The sequence below is a fragment of the Quercus suber genome, unplaced genomic scaffold, assembly GCF_002906115.3.
Source record: "Quercus suber isolate HL8 unplaced genomic scaffold, Cork oak 2.0 scaffold_385, whole genome shotgun sequence".
NCBI classification, from domain to species: Eukaryota; Viridiplantae; Streptophyta; class Magnoliopsida; order Fagales; family Fagaceae; genus Quercus; species Quercus suber.
The window spans coordinates 430,302-442,438 of record NW_027069837.1 but is presented as its reverse complement, the minus strand read 5'-3'; the positions used below and the strand labels follow the sequence as shown (position 1 = coordinate 442,438).

The window sequence follows — 12,137 nt, the reverse complement described above, 5'->3', positions numbered from 1 at the left end:
AGGGATTACAACAATTATTTCATATTCCTAACATTCCCTCCCCTTGAAAACACCTTGCCCATAAGGTGTTGTTATGAAATGACACCTTTATGAGGGGAAACCGGCCACTAATCCAATACTCCAAAACATCTTGAAGATTGAACACACCAACTACTTCCAAGCACTTTGCCACAAAGTTTTCTTTCTGGAACACATTCTGGCAATACCTAAAGTACCAAGTATCATGAGGAATTCTTGGCAGAGGGCCGCACTCTATATGCAAGGCACGCAAGCATCCATCACAGCACAAAAGATCTCTTCCCTTAAATGCTACATGATTACGTACATTGGTTGGATCATGTATTGAAGCAATCTTGAAAGATGGACTAAAGAGCTCATCAATATGGAAAGTTGAATTAACATTCATTCCATATATAATCATTGCCTTATGCATTGGACCAATCATGATGTTGAAAACATTGCCATCAAAATGCAAAGTTGTAACTGACCCATATTCATTCATTGAAAGTTTAATACCACTCTTAGAAAGAATATCACAATACATTTAATCACACTTGATACAACAAATATGATCCATATTTATTGTGCCTCCATAAGCAATAAATTCAAAGGGCTCAAAGTTGTATTGTGCCAATGGATGCATTACACCCATACCATGCACGGCTAAGCTTTTCATGGCTGTGTCAGATTGATTGCCCTATACACAAAGGGACTGCACAAGAACAATGTGTTCTTCATCCGCACCAACAACAATGGGTTCTTGCATTGTAGATTCTTGGATCATCATCACCTTTTTCGTTGGTTCTTTGGATTGAAATTTAAGGGCAGCGTGTACATGGATATCATCATCCACTTTGACACAAAAATTAACATCCCGACTTGCAACAACAACAGTAGATTCTTGGAGCTTAATTTGTTTTTTTTGAGTTCTATTGAATCAAGAGATTGTAACTCCTCTTCCGTCATATTCTCAACATCCTCTTGCAATCTTGAGAACTCTTCTTTCATGGCATTTTTAGATTCATCCCAATTCTTCGTTTCTGTCATCACCCTTTACCTTTCTTCCACTTTTCTAATTGGCCAAACACTTAACAATCGGTATCAGGATCCTCTTTCCTGTGACCATGACTAAAACTCGATCCGCTTCATACATCAATGAATCAATAGCATCCTTAAAAACTACCACTGACCACCATGCCCATTCTCTTCAAGAAATTACTTAGCAATTGAATGCCAATACCCAGCAATTGAATGCCATTAGCCTTGCTTTGTAGAAGCTAACTGAAGCTGAAGAGAAGAGACAGCAACCACCATCCCCAAAGACCCCAATGTCTCAAGTTGTTACTTTGCCAATACCAAGTTTGGCGAAAAGTGTGAGGCTTGAGTTTCCTCGATTCAGAGGAGATGACCCTAAAACCTGGGTGTACAAAGCTAATCAATACTTCAATTTCTATCAAACCCCACTTAATGAGAGGCTTCTGATGGCTTCTTTCCATATGGATGGTGATGCTTTAGTTTGGTTCCAAGATTGTGAAGCAACGGGTGTGTTTTTGGCTTGGGAGAGCTTTGTGGAGGCATTGTTAACAAGATTTGGTTCTTTTGCCTTTGAGGATCCAATGGAGGCATTGACAAGGTTGCGACAAACAAGTAATGTGGTAAACGACAAGGGGAAATTTGAAGCTCTCTCTAACAGAATTAGGGATTTGTTAGAGAATCATAAACTAAGTTGCTTTCTTAGTGGCCTTAAAGATGAAGTCAAGCTGCCTGTGAAAATGCTTAATCCAAAAAATCTCATTAAGGCCTTTGGTTTGGCTAAAATTCAAGAAGAGTATTTGATGAGTAACAAGAAGATTCAAAAACCTTCTTCACTGGAATTGTCTAGCCTTCAATTGTTGGACCAAGACCTAATATCAAGTTGGACCAAGTTTAAGCTGCCCTTGCAGAGGCTGTCACTAGTACAAATGGAGAAGAGAAGGAAGAAAGGACTTTGCTTTAATTGTGATGAGAAATTCAACTTGGGCATCACTGTAAGTCTGCTAAAATTTTCTTGTTAGAATGCCTTTATCCATTTCAAGGACCCAGTTCTAATGTGCAACTGATAGAACTTAATGATACTGATATGCCTTTGTCTCCTGAATCTGATATGCTCCATTCTGAATCTGTTGAGTCTGAACCTAAAATGGCTAAAGCAGAAATAACACTTTATGCTCTCTTAGGAAGCCCTTCACCTGGTACAATGAGAATTAAAGGTAAAATTAATGGTCATTGGGTTGTCATTTTAATTGACACTGGCAGCACTCATAATTTCCTAGATGCTGCCATACTTTCCAAATTACAACTATTTTTAGATCCTACTATTTCATTTGAGGTTAAGGTAGCTAATGGAGCAACAATTAAGACCAAGGGTGTTTGTTTAAATGTTAAAGTTGTTATGCAAGGTCATATCTTTTCAGTGAACTTGAATGCTTTGCCCTTAGGGGATTGTGAGTTGGTCTTAGGCACTCAATGGGTTAGGACCTTGGGTCTAATTCAATGGGATTTCCTGGCTATGTCAATGCAATTTCTGCATCTTGGTACCACTGTTACATTGTTTGGTGTACATCCTACTGATTTAACTCTTCAAGAGGGTGATCATTTCTTTAGAAAGCTTGTTAAGAAGGGTATTCTTTTGCAGATTGTGTCACTGGGTTTAGGAACTTCTTCATCCCAGCAACAATGTGATCCCTTGATTGAGATTGAGTTTGCCTCAGTATTTGATACACCCTCTAGTTTGCCTCCTTGTAGAGGTCATGAACATCAAATTCTTTTGAAGGAGAGGACTGCCCCAATCTGTCAAAGGCCTTCTAGGTATCCTCACTTCCAAAAAATCGAAATTGAGAAGATCGTCACTGATTTGTTGGAAGTTGGTTCCATTAGGCCTAGTTAAAGCCCATTCTCTTCTTTAGTATTGTTAGTGAGGAAGGCAGATGGCTCTTGGAGGATGTGCATTGACTATAGGCTTTGAATCAGGCTACAATCAAGGACAATTTTCCCATATCAGTAGTGGATGAGTTACTGGATGAGCTTGCTGGTTCCACTATCTTCTCTAAGTTGGATTTAAGATCTGGTTACCACTAGATTCATATGAAGAAGGAGGATATCCCTAAAACTGCCTTTAGGACATATGATGGAAACTATGAGTTCTTAGTTATGCCATTTGGTTTGACTAATGCTTCATCTACCTTCTAGTCCCTAATGAATGATGTTTTCAGGCCTTATTTGAGAAGGTTTATGTTGGTTTTCTTTGATGACATCCTGGTTTTAAGTCCTTCCTTGAAGCTTCATCTTCAGCATCTCAGAACAATATTGGAGTTGCTGTTGCAACATCAGTTATATGCTAAGAGAAGCAAACGTGTCTTTGCCTTCCATAGTCAAATTCTCAAGAGCAAGGCTTTGCAACTATTCACTTATGAAAAAGAATTTTTAGCATTGGTCACTGTAGTGCATAAATGGAGACCTTACCTCCTAGGCAGGCCTTTCATTATAAAAACTGACCAACAAAGTTTGAAATATATTTTGGAGCTGAGGATTCCTACTCCTGCTCAACAAAAATGGTTGACTAAATTGTTGGGTTATTTGTTTGTGGTGGAGTATAAACAAGATTGTGAGAACATGGTAGCTGATGCCTTGTCTAGAAGGATAGATTCTGTTTTTGAGGATCCAGTTGCTCTAAATCCTTCTGTTAACTCTCCATCCTTGTTTTTGATTTTCTTTCCATGCCCATCTTGGATTGAGGAATTGAAGGCTAGTTATCAACTCTCCACTAAGATGCAATAGTTATTATAGCAGCTACAATCTGGTTTAGCATGTCCCCGGTTCTTTTCTTTGCACAATGGGTTGATTTTGTATAAAAGTGGGGTCTATTTGGGTCCACAAGGTAGTCTAAAGCCCAAGGTTCTTCTCCTGGTCCATGATAGCCCCCTAAGAGGACACTCTGGCTTCCTCAAGTCTTTCCATAGATTAAAATAAAATTTCTTTTGGGTGGAAATGAAATTAGACTTGAAACAACATATTAGGGAGTGTGGAGTTTGCCAACAAATGAAGCATGAGACTTGTAAACCAGTTGGGTTATTACAACCACCTACCAATTCCTAATAGGCCTTGGTCTGCTGTTAGTATGGACTTTGTCAGTGGATTGCCTACTTCACAGAGGTTGGATATAGTTATGGTAGTTGTGGATAGGTTCACTAAGTATGTTCATTTGATTGGATTGTCCCATCCCTATTCTGCTACTAAGGTAGCTACTTTGTTCGCTCAGAATGTCTTGAAATTGCATGGCATGCCTGCTTCCATTATTTCTAATAGAGATCCAGTGTTCACTACCAAGTTCTGGGCAGAGCTATTCAAACTACAGGGGGTTCAACTAGCTATGTCTTCAACATATCATCCCCAAACAAATGGGCAAACGGAGGGAGTGAATAAGTGTTTGAAACAATATTTGAGATCTTTTTTTGCAAATAGGCTTACTGAGTAGTCAGACTGGTTGTATTTAGCTGAATTCTAGTTTAACACCAATTACCATTCAACTACCAAGTTAACTCCATATCAGGTTGTGTATGGTTTCCTTCCTCCTTGTTTAATGGATTACATACCTAGTACAACCTAAGTGGAAGCTATGGATTCTCTTTTACAGTCAAGATAGCTTATCCTTGCATTGCTTAGACAGAATTTGGTGAATGCACAAGCTCGAATGAAGCAGCAATGTGACCTCCGTAGGTCTAAGAGGGCATTCAATGTTGTTGATTGGATGTACCTTAGACTACAACGATATAGGCAACAGTCAGTGGCCTATAGGGCATCTCATAAGCTCTCTCCCAGGTTCTTTGGCCCTTTCCAAGTCCTTTAAAGAATTGGAGAAGTTACCTATAGGTTGGATCTACCTGCTGGTTTTGCAATCCACCCAATGTTTCATGTCTCCTGTTTAAAGGCTAAATTGGGACAACACAATATGTCTATGCCTTTGCTGCCATCAATGAATTCTCAAGGCATCCTTACACTTGTACTAGTAGCTATTTTTCAAACCAAGTCTCACAAGCTTTGAAATAGGACTATCACCCAACATCTTATGCAATGGCAAGGAGGGACTGTAGATGATGCTACCTGGGAGGATTTGTTTCTTCTTCAGTAGCAATTCCCTCATCTTGTAGGCAAGATGTTCTAAAGGGGGGAGGTGTTGTTAGGATACTAATTGTGTTGTGCTTAATGGTGTGCTTAGTTGTGCCTGTAGTTGTAATGTACTTAGCCATGTGCAATGCATGTGCAAGGTTTAATGCTTGGTGTTGTATTTTATTGTAGCAGTTAAGTAGTTAGTTAGTGCTGAAGAAGTGGAGGCAATTAAGGGAGTTAGTTAGAAGGTTGTTAGTTAGTTAGTAGTTACTAGTTTGACAGTGTGTGCTTGACAGGATCATGATTGATTGTAATTGTATATAAACAAAATTGTTGAATGAGAATGGACAAGCATAGAATCAACCAAGTTTCTCTTCTCTATTCTTCCCTAATCCTTGCATTGTTTTGGAGGTGGTTACCCTCGAAGTAATTGACATTTCATCATCCCAATTCTCCATTTTTGTCATCACCTTTTACCTTCCTTCCACTTTTTACATTGGCCAAATACTTAACAATTAATTCATCATTAGATATCAATTGAAGAATAAACCAATTTCTTAGTGCATTAGTGCATCTCTCTCTCTCTCTCTCTCTCTCTCTCTCTCTCTCTCTCTTAATCTCTCTATTTCTCTATGGAGGGTGACTACCTTGAATTAAGTCAATTTCCCTACAATTCACATCAACCCCCCTACAATTCATACCCATTCCTATTAGGAACCTCTAGGTTCCTAACATTTGATATCAGAGCCGTCGATCTTAAGATGAGCAATTGTGACCAAAGAAAACTTTTAAAAGAAATATAGCAAATGTTGAACAAAGCCTCAAAGGATGTCAATGATATTTCAAAGATGGTCAAGGCCTTGGCTGAATCTAAAAAGGCCATGAAAGAAGAGCTATTAAGATTGCAAGAGGATCTTAAGAATATGACGGAAGAAGAGTTACAATCTTTTGATTCAATAGAACTTGAAAAACAAATCAAGTTCCAAAAATCTACTGTTGTTGTTACAAGTCGGGATGTTGATTTTTTTGTCAAAGTGGATGATGATATACATGAAGACGCTGCCCTTGAAGTTCAGTCCAAAGAACCAACAAAGAAAGTGATGATGATTTTCCAAGAACCAATTCTTGATGCACCAATGGAGGCTTTCATTCAAGAGTTTATGGTTCAATAATTGGCAATCCAAGTGTTGGTGATCCAAGAATCCAAGATGCAATTCATACCCATCCCTACAATTCATACCCATCCCTATTAGGAACCTCTAGGTTCCTAACATTTGGTATCAGAGCCATCGATCTTGAGATGAGCAATTGTGACCAAAGAAAACTTTTAAAAGAAATATAGCAAATGTTGAACAAAGCCTTAGAGGATGTCAATGATATTTCAAAGATGGTCAAGGCCTTGGTTGAATCTAAAAAAGCCATGAAAGAAGAGCTATCAAAATTGCAAGAGGATCTTGAGAATATGACGGAAGAGGAGTTACAATCTCTTGATTCAATAGAACTTGAAGAACAAATCAAGTTCCAAAAATCTACTATTGTTGTTGCAAGTCGGGATGTTGATTTTTGTGTCAAAGTGGATGATGATATACATGAAAACGCTGCCCTTGAAGTTTAGTCCAAAGAACCAACAAAGAAAGTGATGATGATTTTCCAAGAACCAATTCTTGATGCACCAATGGAGGCTTTCATTCAAGAGTCTATGATTCAACAATTGGCAATCCAAGTGTTGGTGATCCAGGAATCCAAGATGCAAGTGCCAACAATTTTAATGGTTCTAGAATCAAATGAGGTCTTGAGGATACAAGAACATTCCAAGGTTCAAAGAACCAATGAGACCTTGAAGATTGAAGAACCATTAAAAGTTCAAAAATTTGAGCAAAGTTTGAAGATCTATGAAGAAGAAACCTTCATGTGCATGGGACTGCTTGTCAAAGAGAAATGCATGAATATAGTGATCAAAATGTCACTAAGGTATTGGTCCATTAGAAGATCTCCTTCAATGAAGGTGTCATTTAACAACAGCACCTTGTGGGCAAGGTGTTTTCAAGGGCAGGGAAATGTTAGGAATATGAAATAATTGTTGTAATCCCTTTAGTTAGATAGTTAGCTAATTGGTTGAGATTAGGATTAGGATGAGTTAGTTAAGATTTGAGCACATGTAGCTCATTTAACACATGACTTAATTCATAGAGCACATGTTGAATTAATTAACCAATTATCTTGAGTCATATGGGCCAATGACATTAGAGCTAGTTCCTTACAATTCCCGTCAATTTCCCTACAATTCCCATCAACCACCCTACAATTCATACCCATCCCTATTAGGAACCTCCTAACACTCTCTATCTTGGGGTTGAATCTGAAGCCGATCTTGGGTTTGTTGTATTTGTTTTGATTTTTTTGACAAATTTGGAAATTGATATCATGGGTTTGAGAAAGGGAAATTTTTTGTGTTTGTGATAGAGAATTCGTTGGGTTTGTGAAAAATGTTTAGATCTTAGGATGACATAAAAAAAATTGGTTGGTTGCCAATTTGATTTTTTTTTTTGGGTGAGTTGCCAAGAAAATGGATAATAAAATGTTATTTTCTTTTACTAAGAATATGAAGAACATGAATACGATCAATTATGTTCTGGTGAAGAACACAAAGAAGACAAACACGTTCTTCCGAAATATAATGATAGGAATAAAAAAATTTTATTTAATTAATTTATTTTACTTTAAAAAAATTTGAAATTCATAATTTTATTTTAATTGTTTTATCTAATGTGGCTTTAAAAAAAAATTAAATTTCTGAAGTGACATTTTCAAAAAAGCAAATAATTTTTTTAATATTATTTTAATGGACATGTTAGCATTTACTATGCCAACAGTGCACTCTGTTTGCCACTTAGAATATTTCCATTAAGTAACAGTAAGGACCAAAGTGGAATGCAATTTTCATTTATGGACTAAAAGCAGTAAAATAAAAAAGTAGGTGATGGTGTAATAAAAACATCCAAGTCCATGAGTCACGTCTCGTCCATAAATGTCGTCCATAGAGAAGGTACCCCGTGCTCGTCCGTCCGTCCTTGAAGGACAAACGAGGTTGTTGTGTCCTGAGCACTTTGAGCCTTAAACGTGCGTATTTTCACCATGTGTGAGAATAGACGAACCATTGTAAGCCAAGTCCAACCATTGTGAAAGGCACACCTAAATAATGTAACTTCCATGGCAGTTATGGAAGTTACCTCTGAATCTTTCGTATTAGTCAGCAATAGGAACGGTTATCAAATAAGTAACCGTTGCCCACATGCTATATAAACGATCGCCAATGAGAGGGTAAGACATTCAGATACTTCCAACATTTTTGGAATTACAGAGACTAACTTTGCCATCGGAGGATTCATCAGTTGGCACCGTCTGTGGGAAAGAAATTTGTCACTCTTGAACTTAATTTGTTGAGTTCTGCTATTTCTTTCTCTAACAAAGGGTTGAAATGGTTCGAACAAGATTAAGGGCCACTAGTCCAGGCCCTCAACAGAGCAGGGATGCCTCTAGTAACCCTCATTGCGACCGTCAATCGGCACCCACCATGCACCCATCTCCTGTCCAACACGTGCAATCCATAGCCGCTGCTATGGCGGAGTTAACCCGCCAAAACCAGGAGTTGGTCAGACAACTTAATTTAAGGAGGCAGCGTCGCGAATGGGACACTGAAGGACAGACCCAAAGTCAAGAAGATGGAAGGAATGTTGAACTTGAAAGCCAGTCAAGGGGTACTGCTCCACGGAGGGTACCTCATTTGGAGAGGGAAATGGACCAAATGAGAAGAGTTATGGATGAAATGAGGGAGAATATGAGGAAAACGAATCCTGTAGAAGATTTGGTTCACAGGACTAATTCCCCCTTCGTGGCTTCCATCAATGCTCACCCTTTGCCACCCAAGTTTAAGATGCATTCGTTAGATTCATATGATGGGACGTGGGATCCTTTTGATCATATTGCCACCTTCAAAACTACCATGCACCTTCAAGGGGTTTCAGATGAAATAATGTGCAGAGCTTTCCCTACTACCCTCAAAGGACCTGCACGAGTGTGGTTCAGCAAAATACCTCCTAAAACAATGACATCCTTTAAGGAGTTAAGCAAGTTGTTCGTTAATAATTTTATCGGATGGCAGAGGCACAAGCGTTCCTCGTCCAGCTTGTTGACTATAGAGCAAGGAGAGAATGAAAGCCTGCGTTCCTTCATCACGCGCTTCAACAAGGAGACCTTGACCGTGGACGAGGTAGATGACAAGCTACTGTTGGCAGCTTTCCATAACGGGGTTAACTCTGACTTATTTATACACAAACTTTATGAAAAAGAACCTCAGTCCATGGCTGAACTCGTCCACTCTGCCCAAAATTTCATGAACGCAGAAGACACGATCATAGCTAAGAAAAGGAAGAGAGCTGAAAGAATGGAAACAAACCGTGCTCATCACTCTGAATAGGGTCCTCGTCCAAAGAAGGGACGAATAGAAGATAAAAAGGATCAAGATAATAAAAAGCCAGGTTCTTCAGCGCGGAATCAACAATAAACCCCTTTGAACGTGCCACTTGAGCAAGTTCTTATGCAAATCAAGGACGATCCATCCTTGAAGTGGCCTGAGAAAATGAAGGGAGATCCCAACAAGCGCAATAGGAACAAGTACTGTCGCTTCCATAGAGACCATGGGCATGACACGGACGAGTGTTTTGATTTAAAGCAGTAGATTGAGAATCTCATAAGGCAAGGGAAGCTGAGAAATTTCCTGGGACGAGACCACAAGGATGAGAAATTAAAGGGGAAGGTAGAGGAATCATCACGACCACTACTGGGCGAGATAAGAGTTATCATAGGAGGAAGTTTGACAGGACAGTCGTCTAAGTCAAAGAAGGCGTACTTGAAAGTAGTGTAAAGCGTCCAACTTTCCGGACAATCACCAGAAGCTAGGACCACGGACGAGTAAGCAATCACTTTTACAGACGAAGATGCCAAGGGAATTCACCACCCTCACGATGATGCTATTGTCATCACCTTAGTTATTGCTGACTACATAACTAGAAGGGTGTTGATAGACAATGGGAGCTCAGCAGACATTCTGTATTATCCAGCTTTTCAGCAAATGAAGGTTGGACGAGACTAGCTCCGTCCAGTACACTAGCCTCTAGTGGGTTTCGGAGGAATGAAGGTACAACCTGTTGGCACTGTCATGTTGCCAAAAGTAGTGGGGACATATCCGCAGCAGGTAACCAAGGATGTAAGCTTCCTTGTGGTAGATTACTCATCTTCTTATAATGCCATAATTGGAAGACCAATTCTGAATAGTTGGAAGGCAGTCACGTCCACTTACCACCTGTCAGTCAAGTTCCCTACGGAGTATGGGGTAGAGAAGTGCAAGGAGACCAATTGGCAGCAAGGGAGTGTTATTTGGCTATGTTCGCCATAGACGAGCAGTAGCAGACCATGAGCATTGAAGAAAGGAGAATTGTGGCCAAACCCATTGAAGTGTTAGAAGATGTTTCCTTGGATGATAGTAATCCTGAAAGATGTACTAGGATTGGCGCAGATCTTGAAGAAAAAATTAAAAAGGACCTCGTCCAGTTTCTAAGGAAAAACATTGATGTATTTGCCTGGAGTCATGAGGATATGCCAGGTATAGATCCCAATGTCATCACTCACCGACTAAATATGTGTCCTTCCTCCAAGCCAGTATGGCAAAAGAGAAGAGTGTTCGCCCCTGAGAGAGATAATGCTATTAAAGATGAAGTTCAGAAGCTAATAGCGGCGAAATTTATACGGAAAGTGTACTATCTAGACTGGTTGGCCAATGTACTAATGGTTAAAAAGGCGAACGGCAAGTGGCGGATGTGTGTGTATTTTACTGACTTAAACAAGGCTTGCCCCAAGGATAGCTATCCGTTATCGCGCATTGATCAACTAGTGGATTCTATTGTAGGCCACAAATTACTTAGTTTCATGGATGCTTTCTCAGGATACAACCAGATAAGGATGGACGGGGCTGACCAGGAGAAGACTTCTTTTGTTACTAGCTAAGGCTTATTCTGTTAAAAGTAATGTCATTTGGCTTGAAAAATGCTGGGGCAACGTATCAGCGACTGGTTAACCATATGTTTCGTCCTCAGATCAGACAAAACGTAGAAGTTTATGTGGATGACATGTTAGTGAAAAGCCTGGACGATGAAAAACATCTGGATTACTTACAAGAGACCTTCGACACACTCAGACGTTACAGCATGAAGTTAAACCCCAGCAAATGCGTCGTCGGAGTAGCCACAGGAAAATTCCTTGGATTCATGGTTTCACATAGAGGAATAGAGGCGAATCCGAAAAAGATTAAAGCAATTCTGGATATGGAGCCTCCGCAGAGTGTCAAAGAAGTTCAGTCTCTTACTGGGCAAGTTACTGCCCTCAACAGGTTTGTTTCTAAGGCTACTGACAAGTGCTTGCCATTTTTCAAGGTTTTAAAAATGGCATTCGAGTGGACGGACGAGTGCCAAAGAGCCTTTCAAGACTTGAAGACATACCTCGTTACGGCTCCGTTGCTTAGTCCTTCGGTGATGGGTGAAAATTTGTTCTTATACTTGGCAGTGACTCCCCATGCGGTGAACTCAGCATTGATAAAGGAGGAAAGAAAAGTACAAATGCCAGTTTACTATACCAGCAAAGCCTTGAGGGAAGCGGAAGGACGATATCCAATGATAGAAAAGCTAGCTCTTGCCTAATAACAGCCTTCAGGAAACTAAGGCATTACTTCCAATCTCATATCATCAACGTCATGACAGATCATCCGCTCAAAAAGGAAATGAACAAATTGGAAGCTGTAGGACGATTGATTCAATGGGCTGTCGAGCTCAGTGAGTTTGACATAAAGTACCAACCAAGGCATGCCATAAAAGCTCAAGCACTAGTAGACTTAATTGCAGAGTTTACCCCAATCCGTGACGATATAGGAGAGATGGAAG

General features: G+C 39.7%; 1 protein-coding gene across 1 annotated transcript; it reads left to right on the top strand.

Moving 5' to 3' along the window:
- The first annotated feature begins 6,820 nt into the window (after positions 1 to 6,820).
- Positions 6,821 to 9,622, top strand: LOC136062143 (uncharacterized). The gene is made up of 2 exons (XM_065760871.1): positions 6,821 to 7,116; positions 8,617 to 9,622. Exons 1-2 carry the CDS (start codon positions 6,821 to 6,823, stop codon positions 9,620 to 9,622), a joined length of 1,302 nt encoding a protein of 433 aa, XP_065616943.1.
- Positions 9,623 to 12,137: the final 2,515 nt, after the last annotated feature.